Source organism: Erpetoichthys calabaricus, chromosome 10, assembly GCF_900747795.2.
Source record: "Erpetoichthys calabaricus chromosome 10, fErpCal1.3, whole genome shotgun sequence".
Taxonomy (NCBI): domain Eukaryota; kingdom Metazoa; phylum Chordata; class Cladistia; order Polypteriformes; family Polypteridae; genus Erpetoichthys; species Erpetoichthys calabaricus.
In genome coordinates, this window is record NC_041403.2 from 20886711 (window position 1) to 20898597 (window position 11887).

At 41.8% G+C, this 11887-nt stretch overlaps 1 protein-coding gene across 3 annotated transcripts in view; it reads right to left on the minus strand.

Annotated features, from left to right (window-relative positions):
* Positions 1-2144: 2144 nt before the first annotated feature.
* Positions 2145-11887, minus strand: part of uap1 (UDP-N-acetylglucosamine pyrophosphorylase 1) — a 411004-nt gene continuing 401261 nt past the window's right edge. For all 3 annotated transcript variants that reach the window (XM_051932728.1, XM_028810995.2, XM_028810994.2), the window contains 2 exons: positions 11376-11442; positions 2145-2536 (listed from right to left, as the gene is read on the minus strand). In XM_051932728.1, coding sequence (XP_051788688.1) covers positions 2447-2536; positions 11376-11442 — 157 coding nt within the window. In that variant the 3' untranslated portion in view covers positions 2145-2446. The remainder of the gene's footprint in view (positions 2537-11375; positions 11443-11887) is intronic.

Below are 11887 nucleotides of genomic sequence, written 5' to 3' on the forward strand. Positions count from 1 at the left end.
AAAAATTAAGTGTCACATTTTTGAATGGCCGTATAAGTCGGGGTCTGATTTTATCATCGATTTTTCGGGTTTCTGTCCATATTCTGACAGAACAAGATCTGCCCCTGCAAATGCTACAAAGTCCAGGGGTCTTCATTATGCTGTGGATACTTATTAGAAAACAATAAATACAGAGAAAAAGAATCCCTTTTGTTGCATTGCTTCAAAATAATAAACATAAGACTTGTAGGTACACTCACCGGCCACTTTATTAGGTACACCTCGCTAGTACCCAGTTGGACCCCCTTCAGCCTTCAGAACTGCCGTAATTCTTCGTGACACAGATTCAGCAAGGTGCTGGAAACATTCCTCAGGGATTGTGGTCCATTTTGATATTTTAGCATCACACAGTTGCTCCACATTTGTCGGGTGCACATCCATGATGCGAATCTCCCATTCCAGCACATCCCAGAGGTGCTCTGTTGGATTGAGATTTGGTGACTGTGGAAGACATTCGAGTCCAATGAACTCATTGTCATGTTCAACAAATCATTGACAAACACGTGCACATGGGAGGCAGTTGAAAGGCTTAAGTGATTGTACTTCTATGCCGGGCCAGGGATGACAATGTGTTCTAACTCTCTCTTTCCTCTTCTCCAGACCCTCCAAAGATCGAGCAGGACATCACTTTCCAGTTCCAGCCCCACAAACACAACCCCTTCTGGCTACCGTCTATAAAAGTCAACCTATTCTCTATGTACAATCAGCTCTGGAGAGACTCAGTCCCAACTGACTATTCTGTGCTTTATTTACAGCTTATTTTGTGCCAGCTCTTGTCCTTCTTTTATAACGGTTTGAGATGATCTGAGGTTTGTGACACGTCACGTTATCCAGCTGGAAGGAGCCATCAGAAGATGGGGACACTGCGGTCATAAAGGGATGGACATGGCCAGCAACAATACTCAGCTAGGCTGTGACATTTAAAAGATGCTCAGTTGGTATTAAGGGGCCCAAAGTGTACCAAGTAAATATCACAGACACCATTACACCACCAGTCCTTGTATCATGGTGAGACCAAAATGTATGCAAAGACCCTTAAATGACAATCTGCAATGTGCACTTCAATCACATCCGAATCGTTAGATTTGTAATTTTAAACTGTGGAGCACGCGGTTAAATCAAGAAAAAAAATGTGTCCGCTCATTCTCCTCTATGGCCCACTGGCCCAAGAATGCATAAATCTCAGGGCACATCGACTGGGTGGTTTCACCCCAGAAACGGCAGATGGAGGCTCTGCCAGACAGACTGACCAGCTCACTGCGTACTGCAAGATGACCTCCCACCTGAGCACGAAGCACATTGGGTGTCTAGCCATTGGTGAGAAGTGCTGCTACCCGTTCAGTTTGTATTTGGGGTAAACACCATACCCATACAGCTTTAGGCACATTTTAGGGCTTGAAGACGTTTATGGTTAAGATTTATAATCAGTGAATAAAAAAGTTGTACCTGCTCCTCTGTTTTATTTCTGTATACTCTGGTTATGGTGTTGGATTCTGTTTTAGGAGAAGTGGAGTCCCTCTGTGACACCCACCTTCGACAAAACACAGGCTCGGCACCAGGAATGGACACCCATATCCCCGTCGCCGTGTTCTTGATGAACTCAATTTAAAATCGCCGTTTTGATCCACTGGACTAATTCCCTTCATAATTTTAAACACTTCAATCATTTCTCATCTTTATCTTCTTTTGCTTAAACTGTAAAGGCTCAGCTCTTTTAAACTTTCCTCATAACTCATCCCCTGAATCTGCCTCGTCGCTCTTCTCTAGACCTTCTCTATTGCTGCTATGTCCTTTTTTGTAGCCTGGAGACCAAAACTGCTCCCAGGACTCCAGATTAGGCCTCACCAGTGTGTTATAAAGCTTGAGCAGAACCTCCTGGGACTTGTACTCCACATATCAAGGCGCTATATAACCTCACATTCTGTTAGCCTTTGTAATGGCTCAGCCTTCATTACAAACTACAAGTACTAAGTGACACATACAGAAATAATCTGTAATAATTTGGGTGAAGTATTCCTGTAAAGGTTACTTCAAACTAAACAATTAACAAGACACCTAGCCTTACTTACGCACATGCAAAAATGAAACAAGCCAGCCTGAAAGAAGACATTGGAAATTAAGTTTATTTTACATTGGGAACAATTTAAAAACAATTCTGAATAAAACTAAGATAGCTATGAAAAGATCTATTGTGTAATGTACAAATATTACAAATTAAAATTTAAAGCTGTTGATAATTTGGCTTATAATACATCCTTACAAAAATAGTTAAGAAAATAAATTGTACACATTGTACTTTTGTGTTTTCCTTCACAGAGGTGTCATTTTATTGCACACTACAGTAGCTTCACAAGTTCTGAAAACAGAGCAGAGATTCCAGCTGGCGTCCCGGGCCTGTACTTGGACTTCATACTCCATTCTTCACCATTTCGTGAATTCCTTTCTCATCAACTATTAGGGGTGACCGGAATTCACGATCCTTAACAAACTCCAAACTCTATACAAACAAACAAACAAATAAATAAATAAACAGACAGATAGATATGAAAGGCACTATATGCTAGATAGATATGAAAGGCACTATACAATTGGATAGATAGATAAGAAAGGTACTATATGATAGATACATAGATAGACAGATAGATAAGAAAGGTACTATATGATAGATAGATAGATAGATAGATAGATAGATAGATAGATAGATAGATAGATAGATAGATAGATAGATATGAAAGGCACTATACAGGTGCTGGTCATAAAATTAGAATATCATGACAAAGTTGATTTATTTCAGTAATTCCATTCAAAAAGTGAAACTTGTATATTAGATTCATTCATTACACACAGACTGATGTATTTCAAATGTTTATTTCTTTTAATGTTGATGATTATAACTGACAACTAATGAAAGTCCCAAATTCAGTATCTCGGAAAATTAGAATATCAATTAAGACCAATGCAAAAAAAGGATTTTTAGAAATGTTGGCCAACTGAAATGTATGAACATGAAATGTATGAGCAGGTACAGCACTGAATATTTAGTTGGGGCTCCTTTGGCCTGGATTACTGCAGCAATGCGGCGTGGCATGGAGTCGATCAGTCTGTGGCACTGCTCAGGTGTTATGAAAGCCCATGTTGCTCTGATAGTGGCCTTCAGCTCTTCTGAATTGTTGGGTCTGGCGTATTGCATCTTCCTCTTCACAATACCCCATAGATTTTCTATGGGGTTAAGGTCAGGCGAGTTTGCTGGCCAATCAAGAACAGGGATACCATGGTCCTTAAACCAGGTACTGGTAGCTTTGGCACTGTGTGCAGGTGCCAGGTCCTGTTGGAAAATGAAATCTGCATCTCCATAAAGTTCGTCAGCAGAAGGAAGTATGAAGTGCTCTAAAACTTCCTGGTAGACGGCTGCGTTGACCTTGGACCTCAGAAAACACAATGGACCAACACTAGCAGATGACGTGGCACACCAAACCATCACTGACTGGAAACCTTACACTGGACCTCACGCAACGTGGATTCTGTGCCTCTCCTCTTTTCCTCCAGACTCTGGGACCTTGATTTCCAAAGGAAATGCAAAATTTACTTTCATCAGAGAACATAACTTTGGACCACTCAGCAGCAGTCCAAAGGCGAGACGCTTCTGACGCTGTCTCGTGTTGAAGAGTGGCTTGACACAAGGAATGCGACAGCTGAAACCCATGTTTTGCATACGTCTGTGCGTGGTGGTTCTTGAAGCACTGACTCCAGCTGCAGTCCACTCTTTGTGAATCTCCCCCACATTTTTGAATGGGTTTTGTTTCACAATCCTCTCCAGGGTGCGGTTATCCCTATTGCTTGTACACTTTTTTCTACCACATCTTGTCCTTCCCTTCGCCTCTCTATTAATGTGCTTGGACACAGAGCTCTGTGAACAGCCAGCCTCTTTAGCAATGACCTTTTGTGTCTTGTCCTCCTTGTGCAAGGTGTCAATGGCCGTCTTTTGGACAACTGTCAAGTCAGCAGTCTTCTCCATGATTGTGTAGCCTACAGAACTAGACTGAGAGACCATTTAAAGGCTTTTGCAGGTGTTTTGAGTTAATTAGCTGATTAGAGTGTGGCACCAGCTGTCTTCAATATTGAACCTTTTCACAATATTCTAATTTTCTGAGATACTAAATTTGGGACTTTCATTAGTTGTCAGTTATAATCATCAACATTAAAAGAAATAAACATTTGAAATACATCAGTCTGTGTGTAATGAATAAATCTAATATACAAGTTTCACTTTTTGAATGGAATTACTGAAATAAATCAACGTTGTCATGATATTCTAATTTTATGACCAGCACCTATATGATAGATACATAGACAGATAGATAGATAGAAAGGCACTATATAATAGATAGATAGATAGATAGAAAGGCACTATATAATAGATAGATAGATAGATAACAGTTAAGTGTCTCCAGACAGCAGCCTGACCCCTTCACTTTTTTCACATTTTGTCCCGCTGCAGCTTAATGTGTAGAAATACGAGATGGAGATTCATCCACCGAGTGACAGCAGGTCTTGTAACTGCCACTATAACGTCACATCTGGTGACATCAGCAATGCGACAGAAGTGGTGATGTGATGCTATATGGAGCGTCGCATACTCAACAGAAAAAAAAAGATTTCTCATTCTTTTTCAATACCCCAGAATGAAAAAGTGAAAACAGGATTGTAGAAATTTTTGCAAATGTATTAAAAAATAAAACACTGACGAGTATTCAGACCATTTTGCTGTGATGCTTGAAATTTGGCTCAGGTGCACCCCATTCTATCAATCATCACCGTGATGTTTCTACACTTTGTTTGGAGTCCTCCTGTGGCCAGTTCAATTGATTAGACCTAATTAGGAAAGGCGTGTAGGTGACAGACAGACGGGTGTTAGCAAGAGTGAAAGGGAAGGTCTACAGGATAGTAGTGAGACCAGCTATGTTATACGGGTTGGAGACGGTGGCACTGACCAGAAAGCAGACAGAGCTGGAGGTAGCAGAGTTAAAGATGTTAAGATTTGCATTGGGTGTGACGAGGATGGACAGGATTTAGAACTGAAGACATTAGAAGGTCAGCTCAGGTGGGACGGTTGGGAGACAATGTCAGAGTGGCGAGATTGCATTGGTTTAGACATGTGCAGAGGAGAGAGGTTGGGTATGTTGGGAAAAGGATGTTAATGATAGAGCTGCCAGGGAAGAGGAGAAGAGGAAGGCCTAAGAGAAGGTTTATGGATGTGGTGAGAGAGGACATGCAGGTGATGGGTGTAACAGACCAAGATGGAGAGGACAGGAAGATATGGAAAAAGATGATCCACTGTGGTGACCCCTAATAGGAGCACCCGCAAGAAGAAGAAGAAAATACATGCTGGTGTCCACTGAATTTCCCACAGTTGAGCAAAAGCCAAGCCATGAAGTCAAAGGGATTGCCTACAAAGTTTAGAGACAGGATTGTGTTGAGGCATAAATCTGGGGAAGGCTACAAAACATTCACTGTAACATTGAAGGCTGTCCTGGAGCAATGTGGCTTCCATAAACCTTAAATGGAGTAAGTCTGGAACAACCACAACTCTTTATAGAGCTGGGAATTGGGAGAGAAGGGCCTTGGCAAGGCAGGTGACCAAAAAAAGACAATGGTTGTTCCAGCTGAGCTTCACAGAACATGTTCAGAGACAGGAGAAACATACAGAAGGACAACTATCAAAATCTGGGCTTTATGGAAGAAGTGACCAAATGACAGATGAAAGCCCACTTGGAGGTTGTAACAAGAAACCTAAAGGACACTCAGACTGGGAGAAAAAAGATTATATGGTCAGATGAAACCAAGATTGATCTGTTTGGCTTCACATCTGGAGGAAACCAGGTACCACTTATCACCCGCTCAATACAAATCCAGTGGTGAGGTGTGATGGTGGCAATATCATGCTGTGGGATTGTTTCTCAGCAGCCGGAGCTGGGAGACTAGTCAGGGTTAAGGGAAAGCTGAATGGACCAAAGCTCAGAGATATCCATAATGGAGTCCTGTTCCAGTGCTCTAAACCTTAGACAGGGTTGAAGGTTCTTCTTCCAAAAGGACAAAGCAAACACAACACAGGATATTCACAGGGAGTCCTTGAGGTGCCCAGACTTAAACCCAATTGAACGTTTCTGGAGAGACCCGAAAATAGCTGTGCACCAATGGTCTCCATCCAACTTGACAGTGCCTGAGGGGATCTACAGAAAAGAATGGAGGAAAATCTCCCAATCCAAGTGGGTGAAGCTTGTCACGTCATACCCAAGAAAACTCCAGGCTGGAATCGCTGCCAAGGGGGAAAGGGTCTGAATACTTGTGTCAAAAAGACATTTCAGTTATGCATTTTTAATAAATTGTAACAAATGTATAATATCCAGCTCTCGCTTTGTCATTCTGAGACTTTTGAGTGATGCTTGGTGAGGGAAAACAATGAAATTAAGTAATTTTAACACAAGGGAACAACATAACAAAATATTAAAAAGTGAAGTGGTCTGAACACTTGATGAATGCACTGTAATGTAATACACTCGCACTCACCAATACCAAGACAGTTTAGTCTTCAAATGAACCTCATAAACTCATGTGTGATGTAGGAGGAAAAACCATATGTCCCCAGAGGAAAATTCACTCAGACGAATGTGGTGATGACATGCAAGAGTCAATGATCAGGCTGGGATTCAGACCTTGTGTCCATGAGCTTGAAGGCAACTCTTACCCCTAAACCACCAGGTCAGGTTAGGGAGCAGGCACTAGTACAGCAAGTTGCCGTACCCACCACATGACAAAACAGCTCGGAATCCCGGTTGGCAACCCCCCAGGCAGACACAAAGTCCAGTCCCACCCACTGGAAATGATCATTTATCTGCTGCAGTCAGATGTTATGTGGGCGTCCCCTTGGCCTGGCCCATCCACTCGGGTCCTCAACAATTAGGATCCCGTGAGCCAGATGACCATTGCGGAATCGCGCAATATGGCCGTAGTGCTATAACTGACGTCCCCTTTCAATGCAGGTAATGTGCCTTATTTGGGACTCCATAAGCAATCACTCGTTCGACACAAAGTCAAACTAGCAGTACCCAAGGATTCTCCGAAGAGACACAGTACCAAAGGAGTCCAGTCTTTATCTCAGGTCAATGGATAGCATCCATGTCTCGAAAACATACAGCAAAACAGGAAGCACCAGGACTCTAAAGACTTGGACCTTCGGGAGCACCACACACCACTTTCCAGAGACCTCATGACCCCCCCTGCTCTCCCAATCCGTCTACTGACTGCATAGGAAGTCACCAGAGACATGAATGTCACTGCTGAGGTAAGTAAACCTCTCGATAAGGTCAACACTCTCTCCGCAGATAGACACACTGCTGATGGCTGTGCCTAGGAGGCCATTAAATGCCTGGATGTTGGTTTTATCCAATACACTCAGACTCCTCACTTAGTCTCTCGAGAGCCCTGATCAGAGCCTCCATTGACTCCATGAAGATCACAGCATCATAGGCAAAGTCAAGATCAGTGAATCTTTCTTCACTAACAGATGCCCCACAGCCGCTGGACCCCATGACCCTGCCCAACATCCAGTCCATGCAAACACTGAAAAGGGTAGGAGCAAAAACACACTCATGACGAACCCCAGAAGCAACTGGGAAAAACGCAAAGGTTCTGCCTCTACTCTGCATAGCACTCACAGTACCAGTGTAAACCACCATGATACCCTAAATAAATAAGTTACATAAAATGGCCAGTACTTGCTTAGTGAGGTGAAGCGGTGGATTAGAAATGTCAATGAGGCTGCTTTTTAAGATTTCCGGCAATGTTTGTGATTGGCTGTTATTAAGTTCCCTTTTGTCTTTATCTTCTCAGTACCAGTGGTAATGCATGGCATCACTGCCACCATTTTGGCATAGTCTCTGCTTTTGCCTGTGTTCATGGTGAGTAGCAGTGCTAAAATAGCAGCAGGGCAACCAGTCAGATAAGGCTTGGCACAGACTGGAAGATATTCTCTTGTTATACGGATACTGAAAATAACCCAGTGATGACTTGCATCACAAAGTTAATGAGAATATTTGAAGATGCACTTTCCTTTTGTTGTTTTTGGTTGAGGGAGTGCATGGATGGGTCTGGTAAGCAGTAGCCTTCTACTGCACTTTAGCACTGCATGGCTCAAGTGCGCCTTGGGTCAAGGGTGGACTTTACCTAACCTTACCTTACCTTATGGGAAAGTAGAGAGAGTGTTAAGGTCCTGGCATGTGTGAAGTGCCATAAACGTCAGAGAGAGAAGATCCCAGGATAAAAAGGTGTGCCGCAGTAAGTTACCAGACAGATGGAGCAGCTGTAGGGTCTCATGGACGGAAATGCATTAAAGAAATGAAGCAGTTCTAAAAAGTAGTGAAGTGTGGAATTCTGGTTTGGGGAACACAGGCATAGGAGATAAAGGACTGGGTGGGGGGAGAGCTCAGGTGAGTTTGGGGTTGGCAGAACAAACTCTGAATCAGTTTAAAAGACTGCAGTTTAGTTTAACAGGTTGCATTTTGCTGACCAGCTGGTATAGAGAGAGAGCCCTGTGAAGCAGAAAGAGAGTGAAGGGAGCTGGGAGTGACAAAACCCTAGAGCGGTGGGTAATTTGGAGGGCAGTGAGCTCGTGTTCTTGTACCGTATATACTCACGGATAAGTTCTCCCGACTTCCTTTTACAGTATAATTTCTGGTATTTTGTAATGTATTGTGCTTACGTGACCACATGGTAATACCCAAACTATTCCGAAGTGACGTTTGCACTGTTTTGTGTTTTTTGTATATCACACCTTCATACACCTTTATCATAAAAGCATCCCTTATCTATGATGGAGCGTTCGATCAGAAGCAAATATGAAGCTGGTTTTAAATTAAACGTTTTTGAAGTGGTGACAGCAATTGGTAACTGCGCTGCTGCAACAAAATTCGATGCGTCTGATAAACTGATGCGAGATTGGAGGAGGCAAGAAGATGTAAAAAAATAAATAAATTAAATGTATTTTTGAACGGGCGTATAAGTCGGGGTTTGATTTTATGATCGATTTTTCGGGTTTCAAGACCAGACTTGTATGTGAGTATATAAGGTAAATATTTTTTTGATTGATATTGTTCTTTTCATTTGAATCATTGTTCCTGATAAAGAAGAAGAGGATGAGGATTTGCTTTGTTTCCCTTTTGTAAAATAACCCAAACACTGCAAATAAAGAAATCATAATTTTTTACATTTTTTTATTTTTGTGTCTGTGTCTTGTTCTACACATCAGTAATTGGTTTTCATACATGAACTACAAGATACCCAGGGGTCAAGGTTATGCCTTGAAGTGTGAAGACATGGGGTATCACATAACCCCAGCACATGATGACAGGTTTCACCAGTTCTTTTTTGTCCATTTGTCTCTCTTCACTTATTGGAACACACAATAAAAGGTGATCGCCCATTAACAGATTTACACTCTCTGAACCTGGGATCTCAACAAATTTTTTGTGAACAAAAATGTGACTTCAAAACAAACATGGTAGACAACAGCCACGTTCAAGTTGCTATCAAACTTTGCATCTTATTTTGTAGTAAAAAATCAAAAAGAAGATTTGGATGCTGCGGTGGGTTGGCACCCTGCCTGGGATTGGTTCCTGCCTTGTGCCCTGTGTTGGCTGGGATTGGCTCCAGCAGACCCCCGTGACCCTGTGTTCGGATTCAGCGGGTTGGAAAATGGATGGATGGATGGATGGATGGATTTGGATGGCTGAAGCTATGGAGGGTAAGACAGTGTTGGCATGGCTTGTACATCTTGCAACATGGATACTTTCATTCGTGTCTAATTGGCTAATACATTAAGATACATTGCATATAAAAAACCTGGGTGTTCCCATTCACAATAAATGACTTGGAGTTGTACATATTGAACATTTTTATTATTATTCTAGCCACAGTACATGTTGAAAACAGGAAACTGAATATTTAACGAATGTTTGCCATTTTTACTACTTTTTACTATTGTTTGTTATCAGTATGCTGCTGCTAGAGTATGTGAACTTCCACTTGGGATTCAGAAAAGTATCTATCTATCTATCTATCTTATGCCCAACATGTACCTTCAGCGTCTTTCCTTTGGATTTGCGTGTGTCAATGTCTCTTCATCAGAGCTCCCTCTCTTGAGCGCATTCCCATAAAGCCCACTTCTCAGACTCTGTCATTATTTTCAATAAATCTTTCTTGACTCCTATTCGGTTTTACTCTTTCCAACAATAAAGGCGCCTCTCTCAGCTTATCACTTACGCCATTAATCCTCCTCGAGTGTCACACTTCCTCTTTCATTGTGTCACCAAAGCCAAACTGACCAATCAGATTGCTCAGAATGTCTGGACACACAGAGCTTAGTGGCTTATTATATAGTGGATAATTTGAAATCACTGCGGTGGGTTGGCACCCTGCCCGGGATTGGTTCCTGCCTTGTGCCCTGTGTTGGCTGGGATTGGCTCCAGCAGACCCCCGTGACCCTGTGTTCGGATTCAGCGGGTTGGAAAATGGATGGATGGATAATTTGAAATCATGGTGGCTCTTACTGGATTGTGAGTGTATTGTGTATACCTAAGATTAATCACATGTACAGTACCTAATATTACAGGATAATTTGGGAATATAACGGTTTAAAACCTACCCAAAATCAGAACACTTTTAAGATCATAGACAGGGATGAATCTGGCCCAAATCTGGTCTGATTTTCCTGTAATGTGTGCTTGGCATTAGGGAAGATAGATTTTTCCCTTATGGCTATGGGTTTAGAGGTTTATTTTTTTTCTGGAATCTGTGCAAGCTACAATTTCCTTTCCAAATGGCCTTGGCATAACATATTCATATTTTACCACAAAGTTAATTAATATTCTGCAGATGTATTTATAAAGTTCTACGTAGAAATTGCAAAGGGCAGTGGAATGGTGGTGCAGTTGTTAGTGTTGTCACCTCACAGACACAGGCTTTTGAAACCCGGGCCTGTGTGAAGTTTGCACGTTGTGGTTTTTCCTCTGGGTATACATGTGTTCCACACCCCACTGAGAATCACTCATATACTTAACAAAAATATCTTCGAGAAATGAGAAGAAAACTGAGGTAAACAGACAAACTTGTCCAGACAAGAAGAGAACACGCAAAACGTTCACAGACAATGACCTGGTGTGGAAGTTAAAATCAGAACACTTGATAGTTGAGGCAGAAGTGCTAAGTGTGGCACTAGCATGTCCCATATTACAGAAAGTTAAAAATATTTCAAAACTTTACTTTTGCTTTTGTAAACTTACCTCTCCGGCATAGGAAACAAGGGGTGAAATCTCACATTTAATTGGCAGATCGGTTACATCCTTCAGACTGAAAAAGAGACAGAGAGAGAGAGTTGGGAGAGTAATTCATACGAGCTAGAAGACAAACAGACTGCTTTCTTATAACTATCCCCCTTTATGTACAAAAAAATTCCAAAGCTTATTATTTAGTGATAAATTTTAAAAATTTTCCCAATCATGCAGGGTTCATTAGGATATTTGCTTCCATTTAGGAACAATGGTTTATTAGCCACTGTTTGCGTCATTTTTTTCCAAAAAGCTCCAAACAGATGTTAAATGTCCTGCTTTAAACGGATTCTGTTTCCTGGCTTTTCTCAGGCCGTGTACCTGCTTTGTCAATTTCAGGCAAATCAGATGTTTATCAAGCCTATTGTACATGCAGTACAATAAGACCTGTGCTTGCGCATATTGGATATGGGTGAGGTTAAAATACATGGGTGGCCAGGAGTTTTCCGTGAATGAATAAACTCATC